General features: G+C 41.3%; 1 protein-coding gene across 1 annotated transcript in view; it reads right to left on the bottom strand.

Moving 5' to 3' along the window:
- Window positions 1-3,550: 3,550 nt before the first annotated feature.
- Window positions 3,551-14,389, bottom strand: part of GRPR (gastrin releasing peptide receptor) — a 37,273-nt gene continuing 26,434 nt past the window's right edge. The window contains exons 2-3 of the mRNA XM_079764387.1: window positions 6,373-6,724; window positions 3,551-4,363 (exon numbers count right to left, since the gene is read on the bottom strand). Coding sequence (XP_079620513.1) covers window positions 3,974-4,363; window positions 6,373-6,724 — 742 coding nt within the window. The 3' untranslated portion in view covers window positions 3,551-3,973. The remainder of the gene's footprint in view (window positions 4,364-6,372; window positions 6,725-14,389) is intronic.

Genomic DNA, 14,389 nt, shown 5'->3' with positions numbered 1-14,389 from the left:
AGTATAAAAGTGCTGTATAGGCCATGAACACTAGTTAAATGCAAAGTATTTTTTGAATTAATTGTGGACATGTAATATTTTAACCCAGGGGTTGTTAAACTTTTCAAAAATTTAGATAAATTCCAGTAACTGCATTTTTAACATGAAGTTTCACAAGAGAAACAAGTCTCTTCTTGGTGTGCTATTTGTTGATTGCTCTAGATGTGTTCAACTGGAATACTAGTATACCCAGAGGAATATACATCCAGGTGAGGGCTGAGAGGAATGACCATCCAGATACAGAATAAAGTAGAGCTTCTTAGGGCTTGGTTTCATTGAATAGCTCATACAAAGCCTGGTCCCAGGAGAGTAAATCATTCCATCGTCAGCTGTTAATCCATTTAGCCAAAAATTAGACAAATGTGCAAAATCTGTTCAATCCCTCCCAGGAACCCAGGGTTAATTCTAAGCTACTCTCTAACAGTGGCTAACTCCTGGTATGGATGTGAGGGGCCCAAATGACAAGAAAGTTTGCATCCTTCCCAACTCATCACAACACAAATGCATACTATTCATTCTACTCTCATATAATCAGGTTCTTAGGGTGATCATCTCTATTTGGCTTCTGGGAACGGTGACTTAGCCATTTTTTAATCCACAAATTGAGGATGTCATTCAACATGTAGTCCCCAAACAAAGCTAATCTCTATTACGGAAGCCATTTGGCGCATGAATCGACTTTGGAACCAATAACTGACTGCTACTTTTGGCATAAACAAAAAACTTTATAACTTAAGTGTGCCCGTGCCCTATGGACAAGTTCATTTATTTTTGTTCAATGTGCACTTTCATAACAAGCTGAGCTTGGCTCATGTGAGCAGCCTCTAAATTGTTTATTTACCTACGTGTTCTTCATTCTTCAAGATGACACCAAATTGTTTATAGGGTAAAGCGGGAAATCCAGGACTTGTCAATGAGGCAGAAGGCCAGGTTCAGTGGGGGATTGAGCGCAGCCAGAACAACAGGGTTTAGTCATCCCCATTTATGGGGAATCATCAAATCAACAACAGGGAGGAGCCTTGTCTTCACCTAGCTGGGAGGATCATCTTGCTGTGGAATATCGCTCCTGCCAGCCACTGCCCCTTCCTTGCCAGCAGCAGCCATTGGTGGGAAGACTGCTTTGTTTATTGCTTAATCTATCACTATTGAGCTGCCTGCCTTAGGGAGGCTCAATTTAAGATAGATTGAAAGGTAGTGTCTGTCAATTGAATAAACACAGATGGTTTTCCACAGCAAAAATTGATTTTTTTCCTTGCCAACGACATAAGCGCTAAATGTGATTATCTTTGGAAGCCAGGCGTGAAATGTCTTAGTTCCAAGCCTCTGCCACACTCCACCCTAGAAGAGAGGTGATACTACATGAGAGTGTGGGTCTATCTCACTGTGATTTTAGGTTCTTGAAGTGAAATAAAGATTTGACTTCCCTAGAGAAGGGTCTGATTAAGTCTACCCCAATTAGCTTTGAGTCAATCTATCAGTTGATTCATACAATAGTTTTACCAGTCTTAGGTCACTGGCTGGCAAAGGCCTCCTCCAACCCTTTAAGTCTCAAAGACATAGGATTGCCTAAAGACACACAACTAAACATAGACTTCATTCTCTTCACTGTTTGGCCAAAAGCTGGGAGGAGACCAGACACAATCCATGCCATGAGAGTAACTAAGGGAGACATTAAGATGAATCCTACTTCCAAAATGTCTTTGGAAGCAGGTAGATCAGAGATGCTTGAACAAGTTATGCTAGGTACCCAGAATGCTACATATAGCTCCTTAACAATTACTTAGGAATGAAGTCACTTACACTCAAGAGTTTTGAAGAAAGCCAAGAGTAAAATTGTAGAGCAGTGGTTCAAGATAGCAGGTGCATGGAGATTGAAGGGTGAATAGGAAGAGTACCCTTTGTATAATGAGGAGATTGAGCAATTTGTTTTCTTATATCTCGTCCAGCTCTAATTAATGGGACGTCATTCATACAAATAATTCCAAGGAATCCCTGAAAATTATAAAACAGTGAGTCTCCTTTCATTTCATGAACGTGAACATGAATGTGGAGTGGCTGTTCAAGGATTTGCCAAGAGAAGTTGTTGCAAGGGTAGCAGAAGTGGGGAAACTGTGAGCATGTGGGTTCCATAAATGCTTTAGACACAGAACTAGAAACAATGATGAGACTCAGAGGCTTTTAGCAGTAGAAGGGAACTTAACACTGTCCTCTCATTCTAGAGATGAAAAAATGAGTCTAGAGAAGGGATATTGATAGCTAAGGTCATTTAGCTAGAGACAAAATTGGAATGTCAAGCTAAAAATCTTGGTTCTTTCAGCTACACTACCTGTCTTGATTTTGAAATTGTTCAGTGTAATTGTGGACTACCAGGAAAGCAGGCGTGTCCAGTATAAAAGTTCATGCAGCAAACAGAAGTGAAGCAGTTTTACTTCAGCTAATATAACTAACTGTAAACACACATCTTTACAACTGTCTTGGTCCTAGCTTCTAAAGGTCTGCAGACAGTGAGTGCTTCCTTGTATCAAGAGACAAAAATCTTTTAATATATGTCATGTGCAAAAGAGAGCTGATTGTTCTATCTCACCTGGATGGAGAAAATTAGAACTAAAATGATCTTGGGATGTAAGGGATACACATTAGGGCACATTTGCAGAATTTGGATTTATCATTAGCATGTTTGCAATCTGTCAAATTGGTCTGTCCTTGAATAAAAACAAACAGAAAAAACTTGATTCAAATTTCTAGAGTAAGATGGTCAAATCATTTTACTCACTTAGAAAAAGAGAAATATTTAAAGCCACTATTTTTATGCACATGGGCTGTTTTGTGAATACTCTTAAGTAGAAACAATATATCTAATGTAGCTGTTTTTAATCAGTTCTTAAAGCTAAGTCCTCTGTAACTTTGTTGTACATATTCAGGTAGAAGTAAATATTACTGAACTTGTATTAATTTCTTCCCACAGACTACAGGTGAATCACTTGTTAAATGTAAACATGTTTCTACTTTCACTCAGATATGATCCTTTTTTCTCCTATGAAGCTACTGCTTCTATATAATCTAAGTAAGTACATTTGACTGAAAATCCTATCTACCAAAAATAAACACTATAATTTATGCACTTATAATGTTTGATGAATTGATAGCATGATTAATTCCTCCCGCCCCAAAAGGATTTCTTTTCTGTGGTGGAACTGATTACAATTAGGCAACAACAAAAAGAACTTCCATCAACTTAGAATTCAGAATGTGAGATATTACTCCATAGCCACACATGGATCTTTACATGTTTCTATGTGTTTGGTTGTGTTTTTGCCTTAAGTGTTTCTCCTATGTCCTCAGTAATGTCCAATGCTTAGATTTGTCTTGAACCGGTTCCTAGTGTTATCAATTTGGGAACTGTTCTTCATATATGGAACTCTTTCATAGGGCCAACTTTTCATATTAGTTTCAATTTTTTTTCTTGCTTCGTGGTTATAACTATTCCTGAAATATGACTCAAATATTTTTAAAGCACTATCTCCTGCTTAAAGAAATGACAAGGTGAAGTCTTCCATGGAGAGGACATTCAATGTATAATTTCTCTGCTATATAAATTTGGTTCTTCATATAGTTTCAATGACTTAATTGGCCACACCTGTATATCAGGGTTTGATGCTTAAAATAATAATTTTCTATTTGGTACCTTTTCTTAAAAAAAGTAAAGTTTGCTCTACAGCGGAAGTATTCACAAATTGAAATGGAAAAGGTACGCCTTGATGGGCCTTTCAAACATAACAGTGACCCATTTAGGCCTCTCCCCAACCTGCCTGTATCACTCCTCAGCCTTACAAAGGGTCTTTAGAGGGTACAGAGATAACAACAGATGTGAGGGTTCTTTACCAGTGATAGAGCAAAACCAAGGGTCCCCAGCCGGGCAGGGTCAAGGGTCAGTCTAGACATACCCCTCATGACAGATGTTTCCATTGATAAGGCTGAAGGTGGCTGCAGAGGGGTTGGTACTCTTGAGGGAGGTCATGCAGGTGGTACTTCTGCCGGTGCTGTGAGACCGGGTTAATAGGCCAGGCTGGCAACAGAGGAGCTGGGTGTTGAACTGCTTCCTAAAACTCTTGCTCAGCAGGTAGAGGGCAAAAGGGTTGACACAGGAGTTGGTGAAGGCCAGGAGGCGGGCGCAGATACTGGTGACAAAGTGGAGCATGGAGGTGTCCACCTTGGAGTAGTGGTAGGAGCGGTACAGGTAGATGACATGGTTGGGGAGCCAGCAGAAGGCAAAGAGGCCCACAAACACTAGCACTGTCTTGGCAAGGCGCTTCCGGGATTCAATCTGAGGAGAGAGTCACACACAGAGAGGACAGAGGGACCAAGGAACAGTGTGGGAGGATTGCAGAGCAACAGAGATTCAGAGAAAAAAAAGACAGGGAAAAAGAATTAGGGCAAGAGACAAGCTCATGAAGTCACGGAAAAAGAGTTTAATAGGAGAAAGGGGACAAGAGAGAATCACATAAATCAGGGAAAAGCAACAGAAACAGACAGAAAAAGAAAAAAAAAAGTCAGAAACACAGAAATGGAAATGCCAGGAAGCAGAAATCCATGAAGTAGAATACAGTTAGACCATGCCACTAAGAACAGATTTTTAACCAAAGTTGATTGTATGCTTGAATGGATTACATACTGAAATTTTAGTAAATGCTCTGCTTTTTCTCAGGAGGGCATTGGTACAGTTTATCAGTCATATGACTTCATGTCTTTCTCCACAGTTAAAAATTTCTTATTCCTTTTGATGCTCAAAGAACAATTAGCTTTGTTCTTCCTCAATGGCCAAACCAAGATAATTAGCCATTATTATTATTATTATTATTATTATTATTATTATCATCATCATCAAGTTATTTCTGGACTATACTAGACAGAAAGGGTCTTCAGTAAAATGGGCTGAGCATCTCCTTTGGCTCCCTACTCCCTCTGCTACTGCAAGGGGAAGCATCTTTCTCTTTGAAGAATTTGGGATACAATATACCAGGCGTCCTCAAACTACGGCCTGTGGGCCACATGCGGGTGTTTTTGCCGTTTTGTTTTTTTATTTCAAAATAAGATATGTGCAGTGTGCATAGGAATTTGTTCATAGTTTTTTTTAAACTATAGTCCGGCCCTCCAACGGTCTGAGGGACAGTGAACTGGCCCCCTGTTTAAAAAGTTTGAGGACCCCTGCAATATACGTTCATTATTTAGAGGTCTTTCAAGTAGGGGGACAGTTTCACTAAGAACTATCATCCTCCTCTTACAATTAAGGCCTTCCCCTCCCCCAGAAAAAAAACTATAAAGGATGAAGCCTCCAACTAAGTCAGCTATACATTGAAATGGATGGGGCATCTTTATGTTTCTCCATCATTAATACACTAGAGGCCCAATGCACGAAATTCGTGCAAGGGGCTGGCGCCCCTGTCCCCTCCTGCCCCTCCTCAGCGTCCCCCCCGCCCCCCGCCGCAGCCACATCTACCTCGCCTCCCCACCCCCCCCCCCCAACATGGCTTCGTCTTGGAGGATTTCTGGTATAATTAGCATATTTTGCTTTTATTATTATAGATAATCTATATTTGGAGTGGGAGGCAAGAACGGACAAAGAGGAGAAAGTGAGAGCCCCTGGTTTCTACAATTCTTGCCTCAAGGATGAAATTATAGGGGTTTACATGGATGTGCAAGGGAGTTTAACATATATAGAGGGCATCCTGCATTCTGAGCAGTCCAGGGTGTACATATGCTCTCTTTTGCAATCCTCCAACAGCCTTACAAATAGGGGTTATTACTTTATGCCCTGCATAAAGGAATTGAGGCTCAGAGAGAGTAAGTCATAAAACCTGGATTTGAACTTAAATCGGTGTGAGCCAGTCTTAATCAAACTACTTCCTTTTCTTCAACAAGCCTCATCTTCCTGCCCCCTCTGCTTTTCCCCCTTGTGGAAATCCTCTTCCTATCCAAACAATGTGATTGGAATTTAAAGAAGTCACATCCCTGTGAGCCGGAATATTTTATTTTTTAAAACAATAAAACAACACCTTTTTCAGATAGTTCTCAAAAAGAAACCCATACTCCAAATCCTTCAGGTTCTCAACACTTCCCTAGCTTATAATAAGAGAACAAGATTATAAAGGGCACCTGGATTCCTGGGGCTTCTGTGGCTAGGAGTTTCCATTTACCATCTGGAAACTTGATCACCCACCTCCTCTAATTGCAGAATCAGGTGACATGACCATGACAATACTGTACTGTGGAGTCCAAAAGAAATGCAAGGGATCAAACCTCCAAGGAGGAAATTAATCATTCCTAAGCACCTACCTGCTTCTTGACATGTATATTCCCTTCCACGGGCAGATTGTAAGCACTCTGGATCAGATTTTTGGCAATGAAGTAGTAGTAGACAGAAATAATCGACAGTGGGATGATGTAGAAGATCAGAAAGGAAGCCATGGAGTGGATTTTGGGGTGCAGCTCATTAGAGTGTGGGTATGGGGCACAGCTGATGAAGGTCTGATTGGTGCTTTCCTCATGGAAAGGATGCAGATCAGAAAACACAGCTTCTGGAATGGCCAGAAGCATGGAGATGATCCAGATCAATGCGGCTTTGAGGCAGATCTTCATCAGGGCATGAGAGGCCTGGATATCCATTGGCCGGACGATGGCTTTGTACCTGGGGCAGGAAAGAGGAAATGTTCTGTGTAAGTTGCCTAATATTATGGATACTAGGGCCAGGACTAGGGTGAGGCAAATGAGGCACTTGGGTACAATATCCAAGGAGGTGCTCACTCTCAGGTTCATGCAAGTGCCCACTCGGTACACAACCCTGACAGTGAGTGGCTACTTTAATATTGCACCCCAAGTACCTCACTCACCTTATTCTAGGCCCGGCCCTGAAGGATGCCTTCCCCTTTCTCCAGCAGTAACATTCTGCCCACATTCTCTCTTGATTTTAAGATTAATTCTAAGGAAACATAAAGCTTCTTTTATTTTTCTTCTTAAATCATAGGAATGAATAACAAAGCATGTTTAAAGGACATAGGGACAAGAAGGTTGGCTTTTTTTTTTTTTTTTTTTTTTTTTTTTTTTTTTTTTTTTTTTTTTTTTTTTTTACAAAGCCTTCATTTTGAGTATTCGAATGCAGTGTAGGGAACCTTAAATCATTGAGTATTTACATATATGTTTTTTTTTCAAAGTATATAGAATGAATAGTCTGCTGAAAACAGTATACACAGGAGCATCCCTATAATTATCAAAGTAATCTTTCCCCAGCCCTCCCACTTTCAGCCTCATCTTCTCTTGTAGTATTTATATCCTTCCTGGTTCCTGTGCCACATGTGTCCCTGTCTTAGATCAAGTGTTTTGGAAGCAGACACGAAGATGAAGTCAGGAGGACCAAGAGTTTACTGGGGAGTAATACCTGTGAAAGGAAAAAGGGAAGGAAACAGGATTGGGCAGAGGGAGCTGTCAGACCCTGATACAGACCTGACAAGGTCTACACCAGTCAAAGTGACCAACCATCTTAGCTTGCCTGAAGATTTCCCAGTTTTAGCACTGAAAGTCCTACATCCTGGAAAATCTCTGAGTCCCAGTAAATTGAAACTGCTGGTCACCTAACACCAGTTCAGTGGGAAGCTCAGGAGCAAAGATTGTCCAATGGAGGAGTCCTATCTTGGATAGAATCGCCAGGCCCTTGTATCACCACCTTGTTTAGCTGAGGTCACACTCTTTTGGCCACCCCAAAAGAGTGTGACATCAGTTCCTATGCGGTTCAGTCACTGGGCAGGAACTGTCCAAGAAGAACATGACTATAGCTTGAAAGCTGAAGTGGGCCCTGGTTTAATTTCTTTTAACCAGTCTATGTCCTGTTTCTAAATTCTCCATCCCTTTCCTATCTCCCTCCTTTCTTCATGCCGAATCCCAGAGTTTCCAGTCACCTGAATCCTACCTTCCAAATTCCAGCTTATAAGTATCAACTTGATAAAGCTTTTGCCGGTCAATCTGGACCTCAGTAATCCCCATTCTTTCTCCTAACCTGTTTAATTTTATGACAGGATTATTGATGCTTCTCGTTTTATGCTTACTATGCACTATCTTGAATTGTTTTCCAGATTTCCATGGCTATGTCTTTTTTTACCTGACTTTCTCATAAGTTTCCTGAAGTCAGAAACTTATATCTTCTCCTCTTCTCTTCTGTCTATAATTCTAAAAATATTCCAGGTCCCTTGTCCTGCATACCACTTATTTCAAAGTAGAGGTTCAGCAAATACTTACTAATTGATCAATAATATGTGACTTGCAGATGCGTCTCTTATTTCAGCTCCTCACAAATGAGAGAGAACAGATCCACTTTTACATACTTAGTAAGCATCATTCTTCTACAGAGTGACAAATTCACTCCTGTGATAATTTGGGGCTCATGACAATTCTTTCCCACTTCTGAAAACATCTGTGCTTCATTTTTTAAATGCGAACATTGAAAAGGTCAAAAATGTTCTCTGCAACAAGATTAATGTTCGAAAGCTATTCTTGGCAAGTAGAAGTAGCTGGCTCCCACACCCACAGTTGGAAGGAAACCTTTGTCCACAGAAAGGTACGTCTTATTCAAATATGGGCAGTTTGTTTATTTTTAAGGATCCAGTATTTCAGCCCTTATTTGTCCATAATAACCTCCTGAAGTCTGTAGGAATTGTAGAACAATGCTTTTAAATGTCCATTACAATCCTAATGCACACTACCTAGAGAAGACTGAGGTGAAGAGAAAACCACATGAACTAAATGAATCTCTAGGGTAATTGACAAATTGTCAGCATTTAAATTAGAATTTTAATACCTAATAACAACAGTTGATGAGACTATTGAACATTGACTTTATTTTCTCCTGAGGATAACACCAATAACTTCTCTGAAGAAATGTGAGGCAATTATTAGCTGGCTTATTAAATGACTATAATCCAGAGCAATGGAATCTTTTTTTTTTTTAAATATATTTTTACTGGCTTTGGAGAGGAAAGGAAAGGGAGAGAGATAGAAACATTAATGATGAGAGAAAAATCACTGATCAGCTGCCTCCTATATGCCCCACATTAGGGATTGAGCCCACAACCTGAGCATGTGCCCTGACAGGGAATCGAACAGTAACCTCCTGGTTCATAGGTCAACACAACCACTGAGCCATGCCGGCCGGGCTAGAGCAATGGAATCTTATCTCCCTTTGTGCCATTACTCTCCAAATGGAGAACTTGCTGATCCTGGGTACCCATGAAATCATTGTCTTTAAGCATGTAACATATTACAGTCATCCTTTTCTGTTCTTCACTCCATATCAAATAACACCAAGGTTGTTTTTTTACTCCTTTTTAAAATACTCCAGTTTCCTATGGGGTATAATATGGACTTGGGACCATACAGATCTGATTCTTAATGGTGATGCTACCAACTAGCTTTATGGTCTTGAACAAATCACATACTCTTTGCACCTCAATATTCTTATCCCTGAACCTACAGTGTAATTAACTGATTTAAAAATCATGAAACCAGCAAGGAGAGATTTTAGGGAACATGATATTCACATAGTCTCAAAGAGTCTCCCTATAGATTACTATCTAATTGCAAAGGGGAAAAAATGTACCTTTATGATGGGGAAATCTGGAGGTCATCCCTTTTAATCAAATCGTCAAACCCAGGGTGAACTTCTCCATTAACTAGAGTAGGCTTAAAGTCTGGGGCCCATAATGTCTTTAGGAACTCAGGAAAATGTTTTAATTTCTTTTAAAATCAGAAGAGCAATACATGGTTTGGCTCAGTGGATAGAGTGTCAGCCTACAGACTGAAGAGTCCCAGGTTTGATTCTGGTTAAGGGCACATCCTCGGGTTGCGGGCTCAATCCCCAGAAGGGGGTGTGCAGGAGGCAGCCGGTCAATGATTCTCTCTCATCATTGATGTTTCTACCTCTCTCTCCCTCTCCTTTCCTCTCGGAAATAAATAAAAAAATATTTTTAAAAACCAGGAGAAAAAATGAATTATATTAGTCCCTATGCCAATACAATTATAAAATATAATTCTTAATATTTTTTATGAAGAAAGGTCCCCATGAAGGTAAAGTGCCAATGACCCATGAAATTCATAAAATGGCCCTGATCAAACTGAGCATCATCAATAGCGGGGCAATCTGAGATCTTGTATCTCCTGATGCAATGCAATAGGAAGAATATAACTTTGCCTATGCAGTATTCTTGCTCCCAATTTTTAAATTTTTATTTTATTTATTTTTAAATGTAATTTATTTTTCCATCACCGTTTATCCTCTCTATGCCCACTTCTACCTCCCCCCATTCCTCTCCCACCCGCCGCCATCACTCTCCACCCACCCCAACACCCCATTCCCCCTGTCCTTCAACAGAGCTGCCTGCCTGCCTTCCATGAGTCTGTCTCTATTTTGTGTGGTAGTTCCGTTTGTTCATTAAATTCCACATATGAGTGAAATCACATGGTACTTGTCTTTCTTTGACTGGCTTATTTCACTTAGCATAATGTTCTCCAGGTCCATCCATGTTGTCACAAATGGTAAAATTTTCTTCTTTTTTTATGGTAGAGTAGTATTCCATTGTGTAAATGTACCACAGCTTTTTTATCCACTCATCTACTGATGGGCACTTATTGCCCCCAATTTTTTTAAACTTGAGTCTAACTACTGAGGAAACAATCAGACAAATCCAATCCTGGCACAGTCTACAAAATAACTCACTTGTATTCATCAAAACAAGTCAACATCATTAAAAAAAATTAAACCTCACCTGAGGATATGCTTTCATTGAGTTTTAGAGAGGAGAGAGAGAGAGAGAGAGAGAGAGAGAGAGAGAGAGAGAGAGAAATGCGCGAGAGAAATATCAATCGGTTGCCTCCCATAGGCACCCTGACCGGGGATGGAACCCACAACCTAGGCTCCCACCAATTGAGCCACCAATTGAGCCAGTGCAGTCAGCATCATTATTTTAGAAGAATGCAAGGGAGCTATCATTTTACCTTAAAAAGATTAAAGAAATTGAGTCACCAATTGAGCCAGTGCAGTCAGCATCATTATTTTAGAAGAATGCAAGGGAGCTATTGTTTTACCTTAAAAAGATTAAAGAAATATCATGAGCAATCCTTTTGCCAATATATACTTATATCAAATCATTATGTTGTATACCCTAAATTTATCCAATGTTATTGGGGGAAAAAGAGAGATATAACAACCAAATGCAATGCATATGCTTTGATTTGATCCTAGATTTTTTTTTTAAAAAAGCTATAAAAGACATTTTATGGGACAATGGGGGAAATTTGATTATGGTTGCCTATTAGATGGCATTAAGGAATTATTGTTAATTTCATTAGGTATGATAATGGCATTGGGATTATGTAGAAGAGTGTCCTTGTTCTTAGGAAATACATACTGAAATAAATACTTAGGAATAAAAGGTCAGAGTGTTTGCTCCTTACTTTCCATAGTTGAGCAAAACAAAAGAAACACACACACACACGAGAATAAAATTCACCTTCTCGTAAATTGCAATTTCCCTTCCATTGTGTTCTCTCCCTGTAGGCACCCATTATCTCCCTGAGAGCAACCCTTGCTTTGGGAAGGTGAGTGCATATCAGTCATTTCCTCTTTAGTATGGATCGAAGTCAATGTGATCATCTTCCTGTATGTAAAGTCCTACCTTTAGTTACAATGTACCAAAGAGATACATTTTGGGGTGCAAATTGTGCTCCCCTTCACTGATATTGGTATTAAGAAAGAAAACCAAATAAATAATCAGGATGCATGTTTTTCACCTGCTTTGGCCATGGGGAAAGTAGTGTGTGTCTAGGCAAACACAAAATTCCTGTTCTTCCTTGAGTCTTTTATACTAAATCTCTTGCCTCTTTCATCCCCATATATGCACTCTGAAGTTCAAATGTAGCCTCAGGCCTAGAGTGAGGTCTGGACTCTTTCATATATTCAGAGGCCTCAGGGCCTAACGAGGCCATGAGTGAGACCTTAGAGCCAAAGTGAAAAATGGCTTCTTGCAAGGGCTAGAAACTAGAGGCTGGAACGAGGCTAAAAAAAAGAGCCACTGACATGGGGAAGGTATCAGAAATGCAGGTATTGGTTCTGGGATATGAGGGATATAGAAGCTGAGGTATAAAATGGGAAGAGAGATGCAAGCAATTGTTGGACATCTGATGGTGCTTTGGCAGAAGAAGTTGGGCAACTATTGAACCTTGGGCCCCAAATGAGTTTCAGCAGGATGATCTAATTCTAAAGCTCAGTGTTAATCCTGTAAGGGAGCCATCAGGAAGGGTCTAATCAGGATGAAATATTACAGTTGCCAGTGGATATATTTAAAGTGACAAAGGAGAGCAGTCACCCAGTTAAATTTCAGTAGGTGTGCAAACAACCTGGCACAAGTTGTTCCTAGGCCATTCCTCAAAAATGTTATGAAGGGAAGAACATATATTTATAACTTGCTGGACTTTTTTTTTTTAGCAATTTATGAGCCAAAAAGTTTGAAGAATGTTTATAAATCCCATTTCCAAATTGTAGTTAGACATGGCCTGCATTTACTCTATTGCATAGCATAAAAGATACACAGAATGGGGAAAAATCACTCAGGCTCTAGGGTGGAAGGTGTAATAGCCTCTGAGTTATAAACTGTCTTCATAAATTGTCATTCATCTCCAAACAGACCCTGAGACAGGATTTGGGTGCAAGTAGTGTTTTGGGGGATGGGATCCCAGAAAGCATAGCGAGAAAATAGAAGGCAATAAGGGTGACCAATCTGGGCAACTTGAACACAGGCCTGCTGGGCACCCCCCTGAGAGACTGTGGTGAGCTCATTCCAGAACTGTGCCATCAGGGGGCGAGGAGGCTGGGCTGTTTACCTATCAACTCCCATTGCTTTGGCCCCAAACTTCCATTGGCCAGATATCAACTCAGATAAGAAAAACATAGGAAGCTCAGGTCCATTAGTGACCCCCAATGTGCAAGGGATATGCACAGACCACCAACAGCACCAACTATGTAAATTCTTCTCCCAGTCCAGGCAGTTAATCACACATATCTATAGAAAATGAAATATCAGAGATAATTTCAGTTTTTTTTAATTTCTTTATTGATTAAGGTATTACATATGTGTCCTTATCCCCCCATTACCCCCCAACCCCCCACTTATACCCTCACCCCCCCTGTTGTCTGTGTCCATTGGTTAGGCTTATATGCATGCATATAAGTCCTTGATTGATCGCTTCCCCTTACCCCACCCTCCCCTACCTTCCCTCTGAGGTTTGATGGTCTGATCGATGTTTCTCTGTCTCTGGATCTGTTTTTGTTCATCAGTTTATGTTGTTCATTATCCTATCTAATAAAAGAGCAATATGCAAATTAACCATCACTCCGCTATACCCACATGCCACACCCACCAGCCACGCCCACCAGCCAATCAGGAGCAAATATGCAAATAAACCCAACCAAGATGGCTACAGCCACAGAGAGCAGGAGGGAGGCTTGGGTTTCCCAGGCAATGGAGGAAGCCAAGCTTTCCACCTGCCCTTGCCAGCCTAGGCCTCCACTCAAGGCTACAAAGTTTCAATTATAGAAGGTAAACAAATCCAAACAGAAATGGTGGCAGCCACAGAGCTGGAAAGAGCAGGAGGCTAGGGTTGCCCCTGGCAATGGAGGAAGCCAAGCTTTCCGCACACCCTGGCCTGCCCAGGCCTCTGCTTAAGGCTACAAAGTTTCATTTATAGAAGATACATAAGCCCCAGATACCAGGGCCTCTGCTTGGGTCGACAGGAGTCGTAACCGGCCTGAAAACCACCACAGGCCCCTTGCCCAGTCCGCCCCATGCCCCAAGGGAACCCCTACCCTGATCCGGGACATCCTTCAGGGCAAACTAGCTGGCCCCCACCTGTGCACCAGGCCTCTATCCTATCTAATAAAAGAGTAATATGCAGATTGACCATCACTCCAACACACAAGATTGCTGCCCCCATGTGGTCAAAGATCCTGCCCCCATGTGGACACAAGATGGCCAGCAGGGGAGGGCAGTTGGGAGGGACCAGGCCAGCAGAGGAGGGAAGTTGGGGGTGACCAGGCATGCAGGGAAGGGCAGTTGGGGGGGACCAGGCCTGCAGGGGATGGTAGTTAGGGGTGACCAGGCCTGCAGGGGATGGCAGTTGGGGGGGACCAGGCCTGCAGGGGAGGGCAGTTAGGGGTCACCAGGTCAGCAGAGGAGGGAAGTTGGGGGTGACTGGGCCTGCAGGGAAGGGCAGTTGGAGGGCACCCAGGCCTGCAGAGGAGAGCAGTTGGGGG

The sequence above is a fragment of the Cnephaeus nilssonii genome (genome assembly GCF_951640355.1).
Source record: "Cnephaeus nilssonii genome assembly, chromosome: X".
NCBI lineage: Eukaryota > Metazoa > Chordata > Mammalia > Chiroptera > Vespertilionidae > Cnephaeus > Cnephaeus nilssonii.
This window is presented reverse-complemented; position numbering and strand designations above follow the sequence as displayed.